A 25,890-nucleotide genomic window follows, 5' to 3' on the forward strand; every position below is an offset into this window, starting at 1 on the left:
ATGGGCAGACTGGTTCGAGCTGATAGAAAGGCAACAGTGACTCAAATCGCCACCCGTTACAACCAAGGTAGGCAGAAGAGCATCTCTGAACGCACAGTACGTCAAACTTTGAGGCAGATGGGCTACAGCAGCAGAAGACCACACCGGGTGCCACTCCTTTCAGCTAAGAACAGGAAACTGAGGCTACAATTTGCACAAGCTCATCAAAATTGGACAGTAGAAGATTGGAAAAACGTTGCCTGGTCTGATGAGTCTTGATTTCTGCTGCGACATTCGGATGGTAGGGTCAGAATTTGGTGTCAACAACATGAAAGCATGGATCCATCCAGCCTTGTATCAACGGTTCAGGCTGGTGGTGGTGGTGTCATGGTGTAGGGAATATTTTCTTGGCACTCTTTGGGCCCCTTGGTACCAATTGAGCATCGTTGCAACGCCACAGCCTATCTGAGTATTGTTGCTGACCATGTCCATCCTTTTATGACCACAATGTACCCAACATCTGATGGCTACTTTCAGCAGGATAATGCGCCATGTCATAAAGCTGGAATCATCTCAGACTGGTTTCTTGAACATGACAATGAGTTCACTGTACTCAAATGGCCTCCACAGTCACCAGATCTCAATCCAATAGAGCATCTTTGGGATGTGGTGGAACGGGAGAATCGCATCATGGATGTGCAGCCGACAAATCTGCGGCAACTGTGTGATGCCATCATGTCGATATGGACCAAAATCTCTGAGGAATGCTTCCAGCACCTTGTTGAATCTATGCCACGAAGAATTGAGGCAGTTCTGTGGGCAAAAGGGGGTCCATCCCGTTACTAGCATGGTGTACCTAATAAAGTGGCCGGTGAGTGTATATCAATAGGATACTGAGCATACGCTCAGCGGAGGCCAGAGGTGGATGCAATACTCTTGCATCCGTACCCCATAGGCTTTTTTGGCCTTCCCTGAGCGTATATACCGCTAAGTAAGAGGAAGCAGGGAGGAAAGATGTAAGATGTAGCTTGGTGTGAAAACTGCAATAAAAGAAAAAACAAGCAGAAAACTGTGTAGCTCTGCGTAACCTGTGTGTGCTTTATAAATAAAGGAATTATTAGCATTAAAACCCCAATCTGCTGTTCTTTTCACATCCTAAATTGCTCAATAGACTAAACATTTATAAATATTTTAGGCATTACTGTATATAACCCCTAATATGCTACCATTAAAAAATCCAAATCATTCTGCAAGCATGCAATTATATGGCTTGACGTTAAAAAATAGGCAAAGGGCCAAAATAGGCAGCGCTCTGAAGGTGTTATAGGTAAGGCCCAACCCTGCAACCAATTTCCATTTTTTAAATCATTTCAATAGATCATCAGTAAGTTTTGGGGGGACCCTAGTCTCTTGATGCATAATGTCAAAGGTAAAGAACCTCAAATAGTATTCTGTTTGTATAGCTATTATAGAAGAAGGGGAGACTGTAGGGAGTAGGAGATTGTATCTTTCACCAGCCTCAAATTCTAAAAATCCTGAGAAAAATTCTCAGGACAGTACCCGGAAGCTCAAGAATAGACATTTTTATCTACTGTTCTATAGGAGTAACAAAAACAACACCTAATTTTGGATGGTTTTGTAGCATCAGCTTAGGATAAAGTTCTGCCCCATCCTCCTGTTACCAAGCCTCGCTGATACAGACTTGCTTGCACCGTGTGGCGTCTTATATCTAGCCGTAGCCTTATATCATGTCATAAAAGGGCATATACCCCATTAAGTGGCACATTTCTCCAGTACAAAATAAAATGATTTCGAGGAGGCTATAGCTGCATTTAAGGCCTATTTGAGTAGTTTGAGGAGTGTGACTCTCAGACTTGCATCATGCGCTTCCTGGAACTTCCAGCCCAAACGCTTATAAACCGGACCTGAACCGACATGCTGAGTTACATTCCAGTTTCTGAGCGTCTGGGTCAAACCTTCCAGCAAGCACACAATGCGAGTTTCATGAGAGTTGCATGCCTCAAACTCACTTGTGAAGAACAGGCCTTAAAGGGAACCTGTCACCAGAGACCTAATGTTTAGACAGGTTGCAGAAGCCCATTACACCTGCATTGCAGAAATATCTTTCTGCCTTCTCTAAGCATTTGTTTTACAATATAATTGTGTGTTTTAGCTTACCTGGCATCCTGATAGAATCCTCTGATTAGTCCAAGGGATTGGGCTTTGCTTTGGATGCATTTCAAAAAACAAGACATGACTTGTCTGTGCTGCTCACTCCTCAGCTCTCAGCCCCCACCTTTGTGCTCCTGTACAGCTCCTCTCTCCCCCACTGATGTCAGCTCACCATGCTGTGAGCTCTGTTACTGTGAAGGAGCAAAAAGGTGGGGGCTGAGAGCTGAGGAATGAGCAGCACAGACAAGTCATGTGTTGATTTTTGAATTACATGCAACCAAGCCAACCAATCATGATTTTGTGTTTTAACTTACCTGGCTTCATGGTAAGTTAAAACACACAAATACATTGCAACGCAAAGCAGAAAGCCATATTTTAACTGTAGGTGGGCTTTTGCAACCTGTCTTTAGTGAAAATGAGATCCCTAGTGACAGGTTCCCTTTAAAGTAAAGGTTAAGGTTTAGATGCTGTAAACACATCATTTCTATTATAAGTTTAAACAAATGTCACAATGGAGTAATTGGTCTAAAAAGACCACAATTCCCTGATGAAGCAGGGTGTCTAATGTACGACGGGGTGTTCGGCCAGTGTGGTACTGGACTTGTGGAATATGGCCTCTGGTTGGTATTATGGTTGTGTCATAGCCGGCTCAAAATAATTTGGGGCGATTTAGAGTATTGGACTAGACTATGTGTATTTAACCTTCTGCTGTGATAATTATGATGTGTTACCAGGACCTTGTTATAGATGTCATATATGATAACTCCCAGTCCAGATAACATGTTGGGTTTTTATGTTTATCTCTTTTAATGGGGTGTTTTAAAATACTTTTTTCTGGTCATTGTGTATGACTGCTGTGATTAATTATGTGTACCATGTGAAGTATTTGTTACTTTACTTATTCAGTGCTATTGAGGGTTTTTTGGTTAAATATTAGTTGAGTGGTCCTCTATTTAGCCCCTTACTATTTGTATGATCAATTCCTTGTGGTCCTCTTTGTTTAATGAGATGAAATCACAGCAATGTCGGGGTGGAGTGAGAGGGTTAATGTGAGGTTATCACCATACGCGAGGCTGCGGGTGCTGTGTTGCTGAACACAGGAAAAGATTTTTCTACAAGTTTTGCTTCCTTTACAAAAAAATCTTTGCAGACTAAACCACAATGTGCACAAAGGACACTCACAGCATTGTGATGTGGTCACATGAGTTATTTACACATAGCCATCTAGATGGAAACAAAAAAAAGAAAATCATAGAAATGTAACTATGAGAATCAACATTACAGAAGATAAATCAAAATACAAGCCTATTATCATATACTGCAAAATGCGATAAAGAAGGCCACTGGGTTCACCATCCCAATCTTATACACATATAAATAGGTGAGGGCATATAAAACATAACTTTTAATACTACGGTTAAAAGAAAGAAACACCAGAGTAAACCATCACATAAAAATATAAACAAAAGGCTGACCAAAGTCAATTGGTTGGTCTCCCTGACGGGTACAGTAACCATGCAAACACAAACAGCATTAAGTATATGAACTCAAATTTCTGAGAGATACGTATTGCCAAGCTGTGAAGGAAACTGTGGATCCTTGTACAAACACATACAGCATCAAAACTATGGACTATGAAAGGGGTAATGTATCGTCATTACAAAGGGTAGAAAGAAAAAAATGTTCAGATCTCACCCATCCCGATGTAGGAAATGACGAGGGTTGTAGATAATGGGTCTCAAGCACATCACGGTCAGGAGGAGGATGAATGCACTGCCCCTAGTACGCTCTCTACTCCACTCGCCCTAGTTTCCCAAATGTAGCTCCCGTCCTTACAAGGACGGTCCCAGGTAATCCCTAGTCATGAAATTACCCTCGTAAGCCCTATGGGTACTAATTCCAACAGCGTTCCCAACGCGTTTCCAGTGCCACAAACAGTGGAACCTTCATCAGGGGGATAATGTCAGTTTGTAGTCATGCTGCAGGGAAACCGACAGTGGTCAGCAACATGGATTAGTGTTAATCCATGTTGCTGACCACTGTCGGTCAGAGACAAACCCTTGGACTACACAGAGGATTCTGTCAGGGTGCATGGAAATAACACACAAATATATTTTAATGCAAATGCTTTTAGAAAGCATATTTGCAGGTGTGATGGGCTTATGTAACTTGTCTTTAGTGAAAATGAGGTCCCTGGTGACAGTTTCCCTTTAAGAATTATTCAGGACTCTTTAGTGAATAATTAGCTCTTACTGTCTCTTTTACATGTCCTCATCTTACAGAAGTTATTTTCTCTCTCTGTTATCCCTTGATAAAGTGATGGCATATTTTATCCTGAAAATAATAGCATTGTTGTGTTGATGATAATAATTAGGATATGCTATCACATTATGTTCAGAGGTCAAACCATTAATGTGACCCTCAAAATAAAGAGGTTGTAGTTCACACGTCTACACATGTCCTATACATGAGGGAGCAGAGGGCAGAATGAGCACTATAACATATTATTAGCATCATACAAACAGTATGGGGGAGGGAATGTTTCTATAGTGTGAGAAGCATATCCTTTTTATATTAGAAGACCCCAGCAGACGTCTGCCATCTCTGTGTCTGACACCCATAAGTGCTAAATAGTCACTGTCTTCTTCTCAAAAAAATATTTGACTAGTGTATCAGAGGTGATATAATGTCAGATTGATACTCCAGTCACATCCATAGCTGCAGCCATCTGAGATGATAAATCGGTAGGTAGATGATTGAAGATCTGGATGTGACTGGAGTATCAGAGATGATCTAATGCCTCTACAACTATGTTGGCTAAGTGTCTCAATTAAATTATATTAACTCACACAAGCTGTCTTATAGTATGAATGATATTCATTGCTTATTGCAACCAATTAGAGCTCATATTAATACCAAATGGCAAAATATAATCTGAGGTGTGATTAGCTGCTATCCAGACTGCCACAACAAAAAAATGTCTCCTGTAGTTTGGTGGTTAGGTTATTAAGTACATTTTGGAAAGCAGTGGGTGAAAATTTATACTCAAAACATAGTCTTAGAGGAGGAATGAGAGGAGGAATAAGTCACATTTTGTGATTGTGCATGCAGCGATGCTGATCCCTTTACCGGATGTACCCGAACACATGCACTCAGCTTTATATATTAAATGTACCAACCAGGAATCAACTAAACCTTAAATCTAAAGCCTTAAATCTTGCAATGCCAGTGTCACCTGTTGTGGCACACATTGAATGCTCTTGCAAGGAGGATGCAGCCTACACAAGTGTTGTGGTCCATTGGTTCTTAGTTTCATTAAAGGTCCCAAAGGACAGACCCTCCCCATCCATAAAACTTTAACAGTGCACTTCTTAAGTTTTGCAAACCCCTTCTAGTAACAAAGCTGGAGCACCTTTATTTTCTAATTGTTCAGATTTTTAGAATTATTACCGCACTGTACTTTTGTCTTCATCTTGAACAACACTGTAGAACTATAGGCCTGTCATTTTGATGTAGCTAAGTGACCTCTAGGGGTCCCCCTATTATGACTGGGTAAATGAGTGCCGACTGCTTTCAAACAAAGCAAGAAACTATAAATAAAGCTAATAACTTGGATTGGAGGTAGGAAGGTAGATCCTGCCCCAACCATGGCATTACTACATGTGTGCTTGGAGAATATCGCATATCTTAATAGCAGCTAGATTATGTATCCATAAGGCTCCCTAACATAACACACGTATGTAACAGAATTAGGCTATATTCACACTGCCGTTGCCCGCCCGTACCGTACCGTAGCGGGCAATGGCAGTGTACGGGGAGAGGAGGAGGAGGTGAGCGCAGCTCACCCCGCCCCTCTCCATAGCAACCTATGGCGCACGGCGCCGTATTACGGGAAAAGATAGGACAGGTCCTATCTTTTTCCCGGGTACGGAACGGTACGGTGCCGCACGTGTGCGGCACCGTACCACTCCCGTAGGGTGCCGTGCGCCCATAGAAGTGTATGGAGGACGTATATCGGCCGTATATACGTCGGCCGTATATACGTCCCCCATACGTTCGTGTGAATATAGCCTTAATGTGCATTAGGAAATTTCTCTAGAAAAATCTAAACCAATGGAAATAAAGAAAGAAAAATGGCAGATTTGGGAGATTAGCTCTTCTGCAATACTGATGCTTACTGAATATGGAAGTGAACTTGCGGCCTTTCCTTCTTATTTATTTAATTAACTGTTTATATCTCCAGAAGGGAGACTAAATGAATGGGACATGGTATGAGATGGTTCGAGGTTGAATGTATATGGTGTATACAATCTTTCTATAATGGGAAAGAAGTTTCAATTGGGTAAATATATACTGTGTCATATGTATGTTTGTGTATGGAAATTGTATGTATATTTAAAAATAAAAAAAACCCTACCTAAAGGGGCTGGTAATGTAGGCTTATATCTTCTCCAAGGCCTCATTCAAGCTATCATTATAGGGCCGTGATCTGGTCGCATGATTTGCAACCATATCACGGCCCCCCATAGACTTCTATGTCTCTCTGAGCGCAGGATTTAAGATTAAAATTGTGTCACAAGACAATGTATTACATGCACCTGGAAGAAGAAGGTGAACTCTGGAGGACCTAAGCGGGGAAACAACAGATGCAGGATATCGGGTGCACAATCTAATCGCACCAGAGTGCATGATCGTTGGACACTCGGTATTTCATGAACTCCTCTGGATGGGTGAGTAAATGTGCCCCATTGTGTGCAAGAAGTCTTAGGGAAGAGTCTATTAATAACTGGAAGGACTGGAATGGTAACTGCACTGAATAAATGATGCTGCATAGTGACATTGTTAGTATGGCTGCAAAAATAACACGAATATCAAGTTCAACCTAGGGATCAAGAGGGCTGAAGAGAGAGGATGCCGGGAAAGCCGATTCTATAAGATGATATGCAATGACACGATGCTGCCATGTCCTTCTGACCCATTTACATAGCTGCAGGATCGCTCTAACAAGCACCAGGCACCAGTAAACAATATAGCATGTCGGGAAGACATTGTTTAGCTCTTACATAAATTATCAGGACTCCTTATACCCAAACTATTGTCAGAGTCGTTCTACACTTCATTCTATTGGATATCTCCTATGCTGCCTAAAAGATCTCTTAGTCTTCTAGTAAAATAAATCTTGTAGTAAGCTATGGTTTTCGCTAAATCACCATAGTTCTGTATTCTATATTTTAAAGCATCAATTTACTTACCTGATATAAGCGATTGGGAGTGTTTCATTGGGAAACGTCCAGTTACACCAAACACGCTGGCTGTGAGGATGTTTGACGCTCCGCTGAGGATGGCTACACATATCAAAGTGAAAGCAAAGAATTCCTGAGTCCAGTAGGAAGTGTCTACTTTCACTAGCACCGTGATGAGGATAAAGATGAGCAGCATGACGACTAGTGATGACAGTACTCGGGCCTGGGATGATATCCTAAAAGACAAGAAAAGAAGAACATCTAGTGAGATGCATTCAGTTTTATGTGCGACATCCCCACCGTGGGCCGAGTACGTGGTGGGAACTGTGGATTATGAAAGGAGTGGTCGGCTTCATAGCTAGTGTAAGCCTTATCCACACCCATCCGGGGACAGCAGGGTGAAGCAAGAAGAGGAGGGCAGTAAAGGTCCCACTGGGCCACTCCTGGTATAGGTGACAGAACCACCATCTTACAATTAAAGTGGCCAGTGATGGTTGTGGCGAGCCTGCAATGCACACAGGAAAACGGAAATAGTGTAAACTCATGGTTCCTTTATCAGGAGAACTCTTGTGGCACAGTCCATCAACACAAGGTAACAGGCCGGGCAGAACTCCTTCCTCTGAGAAAAAGCAAGGCTGTTAGTTGGCTGGCTGTGCAAAGATAATAGTCCACTTGATATTAGAAACAATAGTAGTACCTCAGCCCGGGCCAGTGTTCAGCTTGGCTGGAATCTATCTAAAAGGAGCCAACATCAGTAACACAACAACAGCTTTCAGTGTGTTGTATCAGGACTCCATAGCTGAGGAACGACATAAGACATTGACCCAGAACCTTAGACTGAGCTTCTATTTATGGACTACTGCTTAGTCTAGAATGTTCTGAGCGTGCCAACCAATCAGTATCCTGCTATACCTTGGGAAAGATACATTTTAATATAAATAAAACCCTTAGGTAGGTCATGTTATACCATGCAGACTTACCAGGAGGATTAAAATACCTAAATAACGGGATAACTGAGTTGCAAGCACAGTAGTCCATTACTCAAGAATTCCAGGAATAAAGGAAATCTATCAGTTCAGAACAGTAAAAAACAGCTACACATACTCACCTACACTACTCTTAATCCCGAACCCAGAGCTCGTCTTCGCTAATCTTGACACGCTGGGATCACCTTAAAAAAAAAAGTTATAAAAAGCAACCTGGAGCTTGTGACATCCGGCACTCCGGGCTGCTAATCATTCACACCTCCTGTGTGACGTCACCTCCCTCCCCCAGCATCCTTATGCTTTGGGCTGCTTTTTATAACACTTTTTTCCGGTGATCCCGGCATTTCAAAATTAGCAAAGATAAGCGTCAAAGATAAGGATCAAGATGAAGAGGAGTGTAGGTGACTATGTGTAGCTGTTTTTTATTTTTATGAACTGGTAGATTTCCTTTAAATTTTATAATGTCACAACTCCAGGAAATAGGGCAAGTAAAAAACCTCTACCAATGAGTACAATATGTAGGATACACACACTGTATATCAGGAAATGGTAACTAAGAAGTATAGAAAACTCACAGGGCACGGGTTAAATCTGCTTTGGAAGATTAACAACAAAAGGTTGGAATGTGAATGTCTTTGCAGTTGTCATGTATGAATAGTGGGCAACAGGGAAGTCTCGCACAAAATCCACAAATCATTTAAATCCTGCTTATTTTTACAAGCCCAAAAAGTTAGTGTCAAGAATGGAAAGATATTGGATACTGGGATGCGTTACCAAAAGAAAGCAAAGATTCTTCAAGTCTGATGAGAACCATTATTGAGACATATATTCGGTTAAAATGAAATTTGATTCTCAAGCCAGTTTTGGTTTATTTGTTCATTAGGTTGGGGGTCACATGAAATGTAATTGGCTATCAATATGGGATCTAATAAAAAAGCCACAGTGTAAAGTGACCTACGCTCTGGCTTTTAATCCTGTACGATGTGGGTTCTACCCATAGGTCATAACCTTTGCAATGTAAAGGTTAAGTTCCATGAGAAGTACTGCCGATAATTCTGCAGTTCAGTTGCCTCGAATGATTGTGGGTTGTTTTTGCTGCTGCCATATGTCCCTGATAATAGTCCTGCTTGACTTTGGCATAAAACCGGAAAGTGATGGACACTGATTGATGGCGGCACACACATCCTATATATATAAGGGCTGCTGGAAGGAATACAGTTTTGTACCGCAGACATTAAGTGAAGAGTTAAATGCTAATGTAATTTTCATAGCTCTCCGGTGCGTCAGTGTATGCCTCGGCACAAAATGACACCTCCATCATTATAATGACAGCCAATTATAGCTAGTAAATAAATACTATTATTTCTGGTAACGCTGTTATACTATGGTCCCGGGTGAAGGAGAAAACTTTAGGCCAAATGTTGATTTGCTGCTTTGCCACAATGTCATGTTATTTTTAAGCCCCCGCCTTGCACTTCTGGGTTAGATACCTATTTTAAGAGGATTGTTTTGGTGATAGCGGCCGGATGATAATAACCTCAGCTCAGGTCCAAGTGCATTGTCGTGTCTACCATCAGTGGCTGGTAATGAGCTGTCTGTGGGCAGTAATACAAGACTATCACACAGCGCTAGAGGAGAAATAGGGAAATAAAGCGCATAAATAAAACAAGATGAAACTTTTCCTCCACTTTATAATTTTGTGATAAACATCTCACTTTTGTTCTCTAGCCTGAGCTGATAGGCATCACTCCTCCACGCTCTACAACAAACGTAGGATTGGCACCTATCTACATCACAATCTAACGTCCTCTAACACTCAGAATATTCAGACTTTTTAGTTCCACTATTATTATGTCTGCTCTCACATTATCTTCAAATAGTGTTCTAAAAAATTCATACAGAAGAGACAATGAGAAAAGGGCATGGAAAATAGCCGACATGAGCATGAGCATGTTTTAAAGAATAACCCCTTAGACCAAGGTCACACCCGTGTTTTGATCTCCATTATTATCCTCCGTCACTAAAAACGATATTAACATAAATTCTAACAAATCAGTTAAAAAGTCAACTGATTCTAAAACCAGCTTTTATAATTATGCAAATGAGCCTGAGGGGCTAGCCCAGCCCCTCAGTGATCTGGCTTTACAGGCTCTTTCACTGCCTCGCCCTCCCCACTGCTTCCTCAGCATTTGTGCAATGAAAACATCCTGCTGAGGGAGCAGGGGGGAGGGCGGGACAGTGCAACAGCCTGTAAAGCCAGATCACAGTGGGGTTAGGGTAACCCCTCAGGCTCATTAGCGTAACTGTACGAAGACTAACACAGTCACGGTGCCTGTATCTATGAGTAGGTGTCCCTGGTTTATCCGGATGGATTTTGATGCTAGATTTCCTTTAATGGCTTCTGTTAGTGTCCACTACATTTATGGGAAATTATCTTTGATAACATCCAATTGATATTACGCATGTATATGGCAGATGGATTCAATTAAATGTCAATGCCCTGATGTGAATATCACTTTAAGGCAGAAAAATAAGTGCTGCACGTCCAATCCAAAGAAAGTGGTGCAAGTGGGCAGTAATAGAAGCCATTAAAAAGTCCATAGTAGATCGATGGACATTTTAACAGATCAGTTAGACTGATAGTATCGTTTAAGTGACGGAACTGGGTTTGAACCGGGTTTCAACTGGGTCTTACTGCCAGATCCAGTTTTGACCTTTATGTTTGGGGCTTTTTTTTAAATTGGAGTCACTATATGTGATAATACAAATTACACAAATTTATAATTTTGTTTTTTTCACAGGTACATTTATTTTGTCTTTTTTATTGGTACCATTTTGAGGTACCTAAGACTTTTTGATCACTTTTTGTTCATGTTTTTTTATTTGTCAATAATATTCAAAAAAAAAAAAAAAAACAGTTTAGGCTTTGGTTTGGATTTATATTTACAGGCGGTCCCCTACTTAAGGACACCCGACTTACAGACAACCCATAGTTACAGACGGACCCCTCTGCCCACTGTGACCTCTGGTGAAGCTCTCTGGATGCTTTACTATAGTCCCAGACTGCAATGATCAGCTGTAAGGTGTCTGTAATGAAGCTTTATTGATAATACTTGGTCCAATTACACCAACATTTTGAAACTCCAATTGTCACTGGGGCAAAAGAAAAAAAATTGTCTAGAACTTCCATTATAAAATATACAGTTTCGACTTACATACAAATTCAACTTAAGAACAAACCTCCAGACCCTATCTTGTATGTAACCCGGGGACTGCTTGTACTTTGTATCCATCATGTGGGATAAGAAATGCGATTTCAATACTGTACTGAAAAAATATAAAAACTTCTACGGATGTGGCAATACAAATTATATTTATTTATTTTACGTGTTGTATTATATGATCAAATTTAGCTTTTTTTTCTTTACTTTTAAACTTTGAATTATTTTAATTAACTTTTTTCTTTTGTTTTTCAGCCCAGTTAAGATTGGAAATACAATACATATACAACTTCCCTAAGACGAGTTTTATCCTTCACAATATGTTTTTGTTTGTTTTTAAAAACATTTTTCACCAAACAATAATCGGGGGAAGGGGGATGGGGGAGATATTAAGGCTTGCACTAATGTGGCCAAGAATTGCGACTCCACCTTATTCCATATTCCACCTTACCAAGCGGCCAAGGAGGAGAGTGAAATGGGACGTGCCAGCTCCTAGTGTATGTGGTAACAATTCTGTAGGGCCGCTATCAGGCGCTGGATATACCAAGAGGGTGGAGCTTCTTATCATATCCGTAGTGACCTCCATAGTGATACATCAGTTCTTGCTAAATAATAGTCTATGCTGATATAGACGTTACCTGTTTACAAGATAGAAGTTGAGTATGAGGCATGGCACTGCCGGCACTGCAGACGCAATTGAAAAGTAACTTTCAAAGTAGTCCTGGAAGACAAAGGTTGAGAAAAGTGATGTCAAACGGGGACATTTTACATTTACAATGCTAGATTGTTACTTGATAAAGAATCATATAACATAGGTAGCAATAACCTTTTTATCCTGAAGAAAAACATATTGGAAACACTGACAGATCTGTAGAAAGTGCAGTGGACTTAAAGGGGATGTCAAAGGGTATGAAAAAACCCTTTGGATGGGGCAGGTTAAAAAAAATAAACATGTACTTACCTCCGCGGTCCCACCTGGCCTCCAGCGCTGTGATCTCTCCGGTTTGTGCCCCATGTAAACAAAAAAGGTTTCACGGAAGCCACGCAGCATTCAGCTTCCGGACGGCCACGCCCACCATACTTGGAATATGGACAGGTGGTTGGGGAATATTTTTTTAACCCGCCCCCTCCGGGCCACCCAAAAACCCAAGGGTATTTTATACTCTTAGACAAATCCAGCATCAAAATCCTTCATGATAAACCAGGAACACTTACTCATAGATTCCGGAAGCGTAAATGTGGTAATCTTCTTATACTTATTATCCATGGCCTCCTTTCTTCTAAACCCTTCTTTGCTGTAGCAGCAGCTTCACAGGCTGTTACACTGAGCAGGAGAACTTCCCACTGTGTGCTAAAACTTCATCTGCTGCAGTAAAATTACATCAGGCAGAGGGAGCAGGGGGAGGGAGGAGACAGCGTAACCTGTGAAGCCCAGAGCCCTTCTGTCTTATTAGCATAGTTTTAAAAATTGATTTTAGAAGGTCAGAGACTATGGATAACAAATATAAGAAAATGACCACAGTCACGGTGCCTGAATCTATGAGTAAGTGTCCTTGATTTATCATGATGGATTTTTATGATAGATTTACTTTAGCAACCCAAATTCTTTAAATACTTTTCTAACATCTCCATGTTATCAATGCTACTTAGATGAGCAGTGCCGAGCCGACTCTAGTCCAGGTCCAGTTTCAGGGTAGTTTCAAAGCACAATATGCAAATTAGTTTGTCCACTGTCAAATGGCTGGTCTGCATGACAACACTGATTATTCGTTAAAGGCTACAGAGCAAATTTCTACTACCCCAGAAGTAGTAGCGCCCCTTGAAATATGCCAGGGCTTTGAACTAGACGAGGGGTGTTGAAAGACCACATTTAAAGGGAGTGTCCAAGATTAGAACCAAATATGTCTGCCTTCTTCCAGAAAAAGCACCATACCTGTCTATGATTACTGACTACCTGTGGGCAGGTGCGGGGCTGTTATAAAAAGAAAGCAGGCAATTTTTTGTAATCCTAAAAATATTTTTCATAGGTTAAGTGAACTGTAAAAAGGAAAAGGCTTTTGTAAGAAGTAAGTTCACGTCTACATTGGGAGCTCTGTAGCAGATGTGGCAAAATGATGGACACATGAGGGGCCCCCAGGACCCCATTTTAGGTTGGATCCGTATTTTGGAGCCGGAGCTCAGTTGTCTGATCTAAACCCAAAACGAGAATTGGTAGGGGTAAATGTACTACCCCTGCTACCCTACAGGGCCTTTTCTTACCTAATCTGAAATTAGATTTGTGACAAAAATGTACGTGTTAGGCTACATTCACACTGCCGTTGCCCGCGGTACCGTAGCGCCGCTATTGTTCTATTGTTTACACTTCTACTTCCAGACAAATTGCACTTCTAAGCGCTTGCTGGAAAATACGTGTATGTAGCTCCTGGCACGTCCTGGCTTCTGGACCTGCTCTTGTGGAAAGTACTGATGCTCCTGGTTTTGCTCTAGCGGAGCGTTTGCATCCCTTTGCTAAGTCTAGCTGAACTATGAAGTCATGGGAAATAAGATATACTTCTCAAGGTTACCCTTACCATGGCTCACTGTGGCTGCATCCAGCACATCTAGATATTATAGAGCCAAACAACTAACGTAAAGATTATGCCGAAAAAGTGATTTTATATTTAACTCTATCTGTAGCTCCCAGCGTTGCCTGGGATAGTAAATAACTGCTCTCAGCTACAACAAAATAGAATGGCCATCTGTGTGGCCAACAGTCTCTTTCAATAACTGACTGTCTGTCGTCGGCAGTCTCTTTCAATAACTGACTGTCTGTCGTCGGCAGTCTCTTTCAATAACTGACTGTCTGTCGTCGGCAGTCTCTTTCAATAACTGACTGTCTGTCGTCAGCAGTCTCTTTCGGCTCAAATCTTGGTCTAAGACATTCCTTGAGTCACAGGCAACAACTGAAAAAAATTGGTGGTTGTAAACGGGACGGTACAAATTCCTTTAGTGAACACATACATACACAAACATCTAGCTTTATATATTAGATTACATCAGTCTGGATTATTTTATTAGAAATGAGACTAAGAAGATTTCTTCCTTTAACTGTCAATTATCCATGGGTTTCTGAGGACCCACTTGTCCCTGTCAATAATCCTGGAGACATTTTTTACAATTAAGGCTAAATTCACACCATGTTTTATGGATACACTACGTATTTTTTTTAAATTTCCTTATATACTCAAGTATAAGCCGAGACACCTAATTTTACCACCAAAAACTGGGAAAAACTACTGACTCGAGTATAAGCCGAGGGTGGGAAATGCATTAGTCAAACCCCCCCCAGTAGTATACAGCCTGCCAGCCCCCATGTAGTATACAGCAAGCCCCTAGTAGTATACAGCCAGCCCCCATGTAGTATACAGCAAGCCCCCTAGTAGTATACAGCAAGCCCCCTAGTAGTATACAGCAAGCCCCCTAGTAGTATACAGCAAGCCCCCTAGTAGTATACAGCAAGCCCCCTAGTAGTATACAGCAAGCCCCTAGTAGTATACAGCAAGCCCCTAGTAGTATACAGCAAGCCCCCAGTAGTATAAAGCAAGCCCCTAGTAGTATACAGCCAGCCCCTAGTAGTATAAAGCAAGCCCCTAGTAGTATACAGCAAGCCCCTAGTAGTATACAGCAAGCCCCTAGTAGTATACAGCAAGCCCCTAGTAGTATACAGCAGCCCCTAGTAGTATACAGAAGCCCTTAGTAGTATACAGAAGCCCTTAGTAGTATACAGCAGCCCCTAGTAGTATACAGCAGCCCCTAGTAGTATACAGAAGCCCTTAGTAGTATACAGCAGCCCCTAGTAGTATACAGCAGCCCCTAGTAGTATACAGAAGCCCTTAGTAGTATACAGCAGCCCCTAGTAGTATACAGCCTGCCTGCCCCCACGGACCTTAAAAAAAAAACTTAAATACTCACCCTCCAATGTCGGCGCGGCTCCCCGATGTCCCCGATGTTAGCGCGCCCCGTCTTCTTTCTTCTCCGCGGCTCCTCTTCTCTCTTCTGTCATGGACGCACCCATGTTTTCTTGTAGCATGTGCATAATATGACGCGGCCGCTGCTGACGTCATAGTATGCGCGGCCACGAAGAAAACATGGCCGCGTCCATGACAGAAGAAAGAAGAGAGAAGAGGGCACGGAGAAGAAAGAAGACGGGACGCGCTAACATCGGGGACATCGGTAAGCCACGCCGACATCGGAGGGTGAGTATTTAAGTTTTTTTTGGTAATAGACTCGTGTATAAGCCGAGGGGACGTTTTTCAGCACATTTTTTGTGCTGAAAAACTCGGCTTATACACGAGTGTATACGGTAACTGTGTTTTTATTTATTTTCACAATTTTTTAACAAATTATACATACGGTACATTTGTCAGGCATGAAAAAGTACATTGAAGTCATCGTTAACAAAATGGCGGCTATTTGCTCTTATTAGAGCCGAGTTAGGTGGTTGAGTATAATCATTAACATTAAAAAGTAAAAAACAAAGAAAACCTTAAATTGCATGTCAAATCTTGATCCCTACCCTGTATCCCTTATCTGGATTGGGTAGGCAGACAAATAGCCAAGTGTACTATGAAGTCACTATAGACGTTAGACAGACACAGAAGAGAAGGAGAAGGGGGGGAGGGGGGAGGACTTCTGTTTGGTGGTGAGGGCTGACTCTTACACTACGTCTTTTGATCCTGCTCTTTCCTGCTGAGTGATACATTTGCTCAGTGGAGGCCAATGGAGATCCAGCGAGAAGTCCCTAGTGACAAAACTGTCCATAAGAAACAGTGACTTCACAGGAGAAACAACCTGAACATCGGCAGCAGTCAGTGATTGGCTGCTGCCAACGTTTACTCCACCTCTCGTTTTCAGGGTGGAAGGGTGAAACAGGAGGATGTATCCCACTGTATGTGTATACAGGGTGATACATCCCTGCCCTCTCCTTTAAGGGTACATAGGGAATCCACCCGACGTATGTTTACAATGGAGGTCTAAAAAGAAGGTTTGAATATGACCTTAAAGGGGTTTGCCCATGAAAGAACTTTCTCACATTTCAACCCCCTACAGATGTTTACACGATAGAGCTCATTTTCAACCCCACTTCTTTACAATGTTACCTATTCAGGTCAGTTATAAAATTATATTTGTTATACATGACCTTCTGCCTTCTAATATCAACTTTTATAATTATTCTAATGAGCCTGTAGAGCTCTTGGGGGTGTTACAAGAGCCCCTCTGTGCTATAACTTCACAGGCTGGTATGAGCATAGCAGGTCTCCCCTCCCCTGCACCTCCTGAGCTGCTAAAAACACAGGAAGAGAGAGAAGGGAGAGAGCAGGGGAAGGGGGAGACATGTTCTGCTCATTGTAACAGCCTGTGATGCTACAGCACTGTGGGTCTCTGGTATAACACCACAGGATCCCTTCTGGCTCATAAGCATAATTTTAAAAGTTGATTTTATAAGTAAGGAGGCCATGGATAAGAGATATAAGAAGATAACCGCAGTCACAATGATTGGATCTATGGGTAAGTCTCCCTGGTTTATCATAATGGATTTTGATGGTAGATTTCCTTTAACTCCTTACCGATATTTGACATATTAAAGTGTCCCTGGTTTATCATGACCGATATCACTGAAGATTTCCTTTAAAGACGGTTTCACATAACCGTCCCATATACCTTAATAAATGTGACCCAATGTGTACTTCATATTTTTAAAACATACTTATAAAATACTGGTGAATATGATTTTTTCAGTGCTTTTGCTCTATTCTAAGACCCGGTTCACATCTTCCCTCCCATTTCCGTTACAATCTTCCTTTATAGAAGAATGTAAAATTACTGCACATTTCATAATGTTTTATATATGAACAGGGTATATGGTGGTGTTTTTTTCTTCCCCCCCTGATGAAGTGATATTCTCCTGAATCTGTGGACTGCAGCTCACGGAGTAATCAGATTACAGCTCTACATAGAGATCTATAGGAAAGATAAGGGAAAACACAGGAAGAGCGGCTGCTGGAGCTGTACATCTGGATTCTCTGCACGCTCCCGAAAATGCATTTTCCAACGACAATGCACCGTGCCGCGATTCAAGAAGATTAAATCCTGCGGTTTGTCCGAATCTGTTGGATCGTCCAACAGCCCCCCCCCCCCCGATTTGTGTCGCATGAAAGCTGGCACGAATGAGCCAAAATCCGATGGCGTGTGTCACAATGCCCTTCTAAATCCCTGTCCTGACTGCGCGATCCCTGAAAAGTCGGAAAACCCGGTGGAAATACCCCAATACACATGCACAATGGATACGATTTCTATCACAGGAAAGGTAAATTATCAAATGGTTTTTAGAATGAGAACAGGGAAATTTATTGAAAACATTTGTTCTGGACACATCCGTAATATAATCCCCTTTATTATTTATAGAGACATTGCAGCATTTCAAAAAGAAAACTCAGGATTCTCGATCACAGGGAGAACGTTTAAAGGCGTTTTCCAGGTAAATGGTATTCATGAATTATCAGCGGGATGGGTCACTAATATAAGTTTGATGGGGGCTCTCTTCTGTGGTGCCAGGGTATTTGAATTTTGAGTACATTTAAGCGGCACACGCACCAATGCTACAGGTTGTATGCAGAGGACCTTGTATGCTGACATACCTAACAAATCACATAATAATAATATTTATTCATATAGCGCCACCATAGTCCATAGCGACATATACAAATAAAATACCACATTACACAAAGTCACATGGAACAATAGGAGTGAGGGCCCTCTTCCATGTTCATCCAAATTTTGCACTGATGCCAATTTATACCCTTCCTTCACACTTCTGCTGGTTGATACCAGAACCTGCCCCGGTTACCAGTCTAACAATGCTATAACAAATTATCCACATCAGAAATATTATACAATACTTACACCCAAGTCTGAAGCATCGGGACTCTCTATGACGGGGAGATCTGAGCAGTTTCTCAGTTTGTAGATCCAATAGTGTTTTGCTGTACAAATAAAATTCCAGGGGAGCGAGGAACCAACTCCCAGTAGAAAAAATATAATATAGGTCCCATTGTAATGGTCCACTGGTTTACGCCCGTAGCCACCGTTTATCTGGCGCTCCCCGAGGAGAAGGTCCTCGTCTTCTGAATGACTAGTGTCCGGCCGTCCATACAGAGAGTTGGTGCTGATTGAAGGGTCCTCGGACACTGCAGGAAAATGGTGTAACAGATATTATTTATCACAATAAATATCCATACAATCATCTGGTGAGAAGTGTGCATTACACCAAACAAGACTCTTAATTTAAAAGGGGCTTTTCACCCAACTTATACAGATGCACTATCCATACCGTAGGTCATTCATAGCATGCGGGACCGATGTGGGTTAGACGATTTGTATTTGTATAGAAAAGGATGACAGAAAAGCTCGGAGTAGGGCAAAGCTTAGTTATGTGAACCTGCAGTTACGAGGTCGGGCCACTGCACTTACAATGGAGCTGTTTATAAGGAGCCTGAATTGGCGGATTGGTGGGGAGTAGTGAGTGTTAGACCCCCACAATAAAATACTATTGATCTATACGATTTCTGGGCTTGATGGTCTTGTACCTTGTATCAAATGCTATAGTTGCAAATGCTGCCTATGTTAGGGTGACGCCACACATGGCATTTTGAACCCATTTTTTGTCCGTTTTTAAGTGGTCCGTTAAAAAAACGCATGCATTTTTAGTCCGTTTTTAAACAGTCCATCCGAAAACGCATCTATTTTTGACTAGTTTTCATTAAGATAATTGGCAAAACCTGTCAATAAAGGATGCTTTTTCAAATGACCCATAGGTTTTTTAACGGACTGCTTAAAAACACACCAAAAACAGGTTCAAAACGCCACGTGTGCCATCACCCTCAGGCTTCTAACCCCATCTTCCAGTTTACTTTTCCTTTGTTTACTTGTCCCTTTTATCAGATGTTACAGGGTATGAAACTAGCTGTAAGATGTAAACAAGTCATAAAACTTTAGAATAGAAAAAAACTGAGAAAAACACAATGTGTTGTTGCATTCTATGGATCAGCTTATTATTGTCACTTTCAAAGTTGATGTAATATAAAACACGTTGCACTTTGTGATGCACTTTGGATGTCCCTGATTTCCAGGACGGTTTTCTATGGGACAGAAATGTCATGAATCGCTTCTATTTTACATCTATAGGTAATGGTGGCGATTCTGACACGTTCAGAATAGAAGCTAACTACTAACTAATGTGAGATGTGTAGAATAATATAATGAGATACGGATCAGTTATAATGAGCTACCGTGTAGGAGGCAGAATCAATATGTAAATTACGTAGATTCCTCTGCGGAATTACTGAGGCCCTATATGTATAAAAATAATATACTACTGAAGTATGGATCGCTTGAGGCAATTCAACGCAGTCTGTCTGAGATGCTTGTATTTTCCTGAAACAAAGTACAATATGATTTCCGCAAGGAATAACTGAGGAACATAACTCAATCATAAATCACCGAGATCGTTAGAGTAAACTAGTGCAGTCTGTATGAGAAGCCGGTGTATACCTAAAAAAGACCTATAAAATGCAATTTCCAAGAGGAATAACTGAGGGTCCTATACTATACTAGTGTCCTGGTAAAGTGGTTCACATCCTGAAATAAATAATGAAAATGAGAAAGATAAAAGATAAGTGAAGGATGTGCTGTTCGGGACAGTGGGGGATGTGCTGTTCGGGACAGCGGGGGATGTGCTGCTGGGACGGCAGGAGGATGTAGAGTCTGGTGAACTCTGTGCTGAGACAACGGCCGGGATGCCCATAGAAAGGACTCTGAGTGACACCCGTGCCATAGGTACTATTGGATGGTGTGAGCTGATCATGGAATGGTGGGTTCAATGTGTATGGTATGGTGGGGGTGGGGGAATGTGTACGGTGGGGGTGGGGGAATGTGTACGGTGGGGGTGGGGGAATGTGTATGGTATGGTGGGGGTGGGGGAATGTGTTTAGTGTGGGTGGGGGAATGTGTATGGTATGGTGCGGGTGGGAATGTGTATGGTGCGGGTGGGAATGTGTATGGTGCGGGTGGGAATGTGTATGGTGCGGGTGGGAATGTGTATGGTGCGGGTGGGAATGTGTATGGTGCGGGTGGGAATGTGTATGGTGCGGGTGGGAATGTGTATGGTGCGGGTGGGAATGTGTATGGTGCGGGTGGGAATGTGTATGGTGCGGGTGGGAATGTGTATGGTGCGGGTGGGAATGTGTATGGTGCGGGTGGGAATGTGTATGGTGCGGGTGGGGATGTGTATGGTGCGGGGAAGCTGTATGGTCAGGGGGAATGTGTACGGTGGGGGGGGGGGGGAGTAATGTGTAAGGAGGGACTAACTACAATATGAAGGGGGGTGGCAATGTGTATGGGGGGCCTGCCAGTCACCTCTAGTATATAGCTGGCTGGCTATTTACTACAGGGGACTGGCAGGCTACATACTACAGGGGGCTGGCAGGCTATATACTACAGGGGGCTGGCAGGCTATATACTACAGCGGGCTGGCAGGCTATATACTACAGCGGGCTGGCAGGCTATATACTACAGCGGGCTGGCAGGCTATATACTACAGCGGGCTGGCAGGCTATATACTACAGCGGGCTGGCAGGCTATATACTACAGCGGGCTGGCAGGCTATATACTACAGCGGGCTGGCAGGCTATATACTACAGCGGGCTGGCAGGCTATATACTACAGCGGGCTGGCAGGCTATATACTACAGCGGGCTGGCAGGCTATATACTACAGCGGGCTGGCAGGCTATATACTACAGCGGGCTGGCAGGCTATATACTACAGCGGGCTGGCAGGCTATATACTACAGCGGGCTGGCAGGCTATATACTACAGCGGGCTGGCAGGCTATATACTACAGGGGGCTGGCAGGCTATATACTACAGCGGGCTGGCAGGCTATATACTACAGCGGGCTGGCAGGCTATATACTACAGCGGGCTGGCAGGCTATATACTACAGCGGGCTGGCAGGCTATATACTACAGCGGGCTGGCAGGCTATATACTACAGCGGGCTGGCAGGCTATATACTACAGCGGGCTGGCAGGCTATATACTACAGCGGGCTGGCAGGCTATATACTACAGCGGGCTGGCAGGCTATATACTACAGCGGGCTGGCAGGCTATATACTACAGCGGGCTGGCAGGCTATATACTACAGCAGGCTGGCAGGCTATATACTACAGCGGGCTGGCAGGCTATATACTGCAGGGGGATGGCAGGCTATATACTGCAGGGCGATGGCTATATACAATTGTGGCTGGCTATATGCTACAGGGGGCTGTGACCAATGCATTTCCCACCCTCGGCTTATACTCAAGTTTTTTTTTTTTTTTTTTTGTGTGTTAAAATTAGGGGTATCGGCTTATACTTGAGTATATACGGTAATAATATATACTGTGTATAAATGAATAAATAGGAGACAAGTTGTAGAAATGTATAATTGAAGGGATGCTGTATGCCAATTAATAATTTGGAGGAGATTATATGTATAAAAATAATTAGGACATGGTATAAAAATGTATTAGAACATTTTGTATAAAATAATTTATTATGTAGCATTGTTATATAACACATTTTTAGTAGGGGAATTGTATAAAAATAATTAGAGGGGACATTGAATATATAAATTAATTAAAATATGAATGGTACAGTATAATGGCACAGTATTATTTATTCACGGACTGTAGTGTAGTAATATATTTAGGGGTAACAATGTCATTTTTGACATGCTGGGGACACATAGGGGTTTCTTATGTAGATTCTGTAGAAGAACAGCCCAGCCACCAGCAGAAGCCCGGGAAACCAGGGGTAACTCTTATACTATCCCTAACCACAGCCCAGCCACCAGCAGAAGCCCGGGACACCAGGGGTAACTCTTATACTATCCCTAATCACAGCCCAGTCACCAGCAGAAAACCCGGGACACCAGGGGTAACTCTTATACTATCCCTAACCACAGCCCAGTCACCAGCAGAAAGCCCAGGACACCAGGGGTAACTCTTATACTATCCCTAACCACAGCCCAGCCATCAGCAGAAAGCCCGGGACACCAGGGGTAACTCTTATGCTATCCCTAACCACAGCCCAGCCACCAGCAGAAAGCCCAGGACACCAGGGGTAACTCTTATACTATCCCTAACCACAGCCCAGCCACCAGCAGAAAGCCCTGGAAATCAGGGGTAACTCTTATACTATCCCTAACCACAGCCCAGCCACCAGCAGAAAGCCCTGGAAATCAGGGGTAACTCTTATACTATCCCTAACCACAGCCCAGCCACCAGCAGAAAGCCCTGGAAATCAGGGGTAACTCTTATACTATCCCTAACCACAGCCCAGCCACCAGCAGAAAGCCCTGGAAATCAGGGGTAACTCTTATACTATCCCTAACCACAGCCCAGCCACCAGCAGAAAGCCCTGGAAATCAGGGGTAACTCTTATACTATCCCTAACCACAGCCCAGCTACCAGCAGAAAGCCCTGGAAACCAAGGGTAACTCTTATACTATCCCTAACCACAGCCCAGCTACCAGCAGAAAGCCCTGGAAACCAAGGGTAACTCTTATACTATCCCTAACCACAGCCGAGCTACCAGCAGAAAGCCCTGGAAACCAATGGTAACTCTTATACTATCCCTAACCACAGCCCAGCTACCAGCAGAAAGCCGGGAAACCAAGGGTAACTCTTATACTATCCCTAACCACAGCCCAGCCACCAGCAGAAAGCCCGGGAAATCAGGGGTAACTCATACTATCCCTTACCACAGCCCAGCCACCAGCAGAAAGCTGGGGAAACCAGGGGTAACTCTTATACTATTCCTAACATTAATGCCCTGAGATAACGTCACCACTGAAACCCCTGTACACAAACCAAGAGCCGAGCAGAGAGGGAGGGAGAGAGGGATTAGCTTATCCTTTGTTTCTCTGCCCCCGCTAGTACTTAGAAATTCCCTTATCCCAGAATATTTCTATGTAGTGGTAGGTGGGCCCACAAAATCAATTTCACTGGTGGGCCCCAGGTACCCCAGTCCGACTCTGGCCACATCTACAATATGCACCTAGTAGTTGTTTGAGTGGATTCATACACATATAGGACCCTCAGTAATTCACATTTTACATATCAACTTTACAGGCAGTTCCCTACTTAAGAACAACCGACTTACAGACGACCCCTAGTTAAAGACAGACCCCTCTGCCCACTGTGACCTCTGGTGAAGGTCTCTGGATTCTTTACTTTAGTCCCAGACTGCAAAAATCACGATAATGATCACCAATTACAGCAAAAAAATTGGAAACTATAATTGTCACTGGTGCAAAAAAAAATTGTCTAGATCTACAATTATAAAATTCAGTTTCGACTTGCATACAAATTCAACTTAAGAACAAAACTATAGAATCTATCTTGTACGTAACCCGAGGACTACCTGTATTTTGGAAAAACTCAGACCTCTCATACAGACATTACTAACTCCCCCTAACCAGACAATAACTAATATAAACATATATATACTTCCTTTTACACATTGTTTCTGTCTCCAGGAAAATATAGGCTTCTCATACAGGCTGCATTAACTCACTCCAGCCGATCCATATCCCACTATTGTACTTTTATACATAGAAGGACCTCAGTTATTCCTCTTGGAAATCTCATTTTATATATTGACTTTGTTTTGGAAAACACAGCCTTCTCATTACCTATGCACATAGTAGTAGTTTTCATATTCTTACATATAGAGCGGATTAATACACATATCGGCCCCTCAGTAATCCCTCTTGGAAATCATATTTTACATATTTACTTTATTTAGGACAAACTCAGACCTCTCCTACAGACTCCACTAGATCACTGTGGCCAAACTATATGTCATTCGGCTCCACTTAGGGACTGCACAAGCTCTCTCCAGCCGCTCCACATCTCACTATACTAGTAATATTCATATAGGGTCCTCAGTAATTCCTCTTGGTAATCTCATTTTACACATTGATTCTGTTTCGGAAAATACAGGCTTCTCATACAGACTGCGATAACTCATTGTTGTTGATTTATATAATAAGTTGGTCTTATTATAGTTTTCTATAACTCTTATGATATAGTCTGTGGTTTATACTGTTATACCTATGACCTACCAGCCAGCACACCCCACAATTCTATTATTACACCCCAAGGGGTTATTGTCCAGTGACTGGTTGTGCTCTGGCATCTCTTCCATACAAGTGTTAGTTATCACTACATGTGTATTAGCTCTTTTTAGCTGCTGCTGACATCACACAAGTCTGATTTTAGGATAAAGCACAAAGGCAGTGTCCCTGTCCCTGTGCCCAGGGTCATCATAGACCCTCACCATAGAGCAGGAGGGGCAGTAATGCCAGCAGTGTACTCACTTGTTAGGAGGACTCATAAATCCGGGCCGGTGATGTGCTCCTTGTTATGGATGTCTCAGCTGCTGTGTGCACCGGCCTCGTCCTTCCTGTTTTCCTCTCAGTCAGGGCGGGGATGAGGCCTGGTGCAGCCCACAGCACTGTGTCATGAGGAGCAGGAAGTGGCGCTCACATACACACTACAGTGCGGTATTACCACACACTGTACACACTCAGCGGCTTTACACTTACCTCAGCGCCAAGAGGCAGGTTCACACCTGGCATCTTGTTAGACACCATGCTGTGATAGGAAAAGCAGAGGACGCATGTATCTAGGGAAAAGGGGGAAAATGCCCCAAACTCTCTTTAGGGGATGAAAGTAAAAAAAATACATCATTAACCCTCTAAGCACCAAGACAGTTTTGTTTTTTTACGTTTCCATTTTACACTCCCCGTTATTACATAGTGGCACCTCCATTTTATACTTTGGGACAGTATTAATATCCCCTGAGCCTTATTGTAGCTCCCTACCAAAGCCCTATTTTCTGTGCCCCCCTACTCATAACACCCCCTATTCTGTTAGTCCCTCACATATAATGTGTGAGCTTTTTAGGTATCTCACCCTGTCCCTACTGCTCATACCCTTCCTCTATGTACATAAACTCACACCCTTAAATTCACCCATCCCTTTTCATTGTTGCCCCCCCCCCCTACATTGTGGTCTTCCCTCCCTCATATTGTTACCCTCCCATCTTTACATTAGGGGGTATTATATATTTGGGGTTATGGAGGGCTCTATGTGGGATCCACATGGGCCAAATGGTGCCAACTCTTTTCTCCCTCTTTCCCTTTCACAA

The 25,890-nt window shown here is 42.7% G+C and overlaps 1 protein-coding gene across 1 annotated transcript in view; it reads right to left on the minus strand.

Annotated features, from left to right (window-relative positions):
• SLC29A3 (solute carrier family 29 member 3) overlaps window positions 1-25,217 on the minus strand; it is a 36,437-nt gene extending 11,220 nt beyond the window's left edge. The window contains exons 1-4 of the mRNA XM_072131368.1: window positions 25,058-25,217; window positions 18,544-18,827; window positions 12,240-12,322; window positions 7,404-7,630 (exon numbers count right to left, since the gene is read on the minus strand). Of these exons, the coding sequence (XP_071987469.1) occupies window positions 7,404-7,630; window positions 12,240-12,322; window positions 18,544-18,827; window position 25,058 (595 nt within the window). The 5' untranslated portion in view covers window positions 25,059-25,217. The remainder of the gene's footprint in view (window positions 1-7,403; window positions 7,631-12,239; window positions 12,323-18,543; window positions 18,828-25,057) is intronic.
• Between the last annotated feature and the right edge of the window lie 673 nt (window positions 25,218-25,890).

Source organism: Engystomops pustulosus, chromosome 11 (assembly GCF_040894005.1).
Source record: "Engystomops pustulosus chromosome 11, aEngPut4.maternal, whole genome shotgun sequence".
NCBI lineage: Eukaryota > Metazoa > Chordata > Amphibia > Anura > Leptodactylidae > Engystomops > Engystomops pustulosus.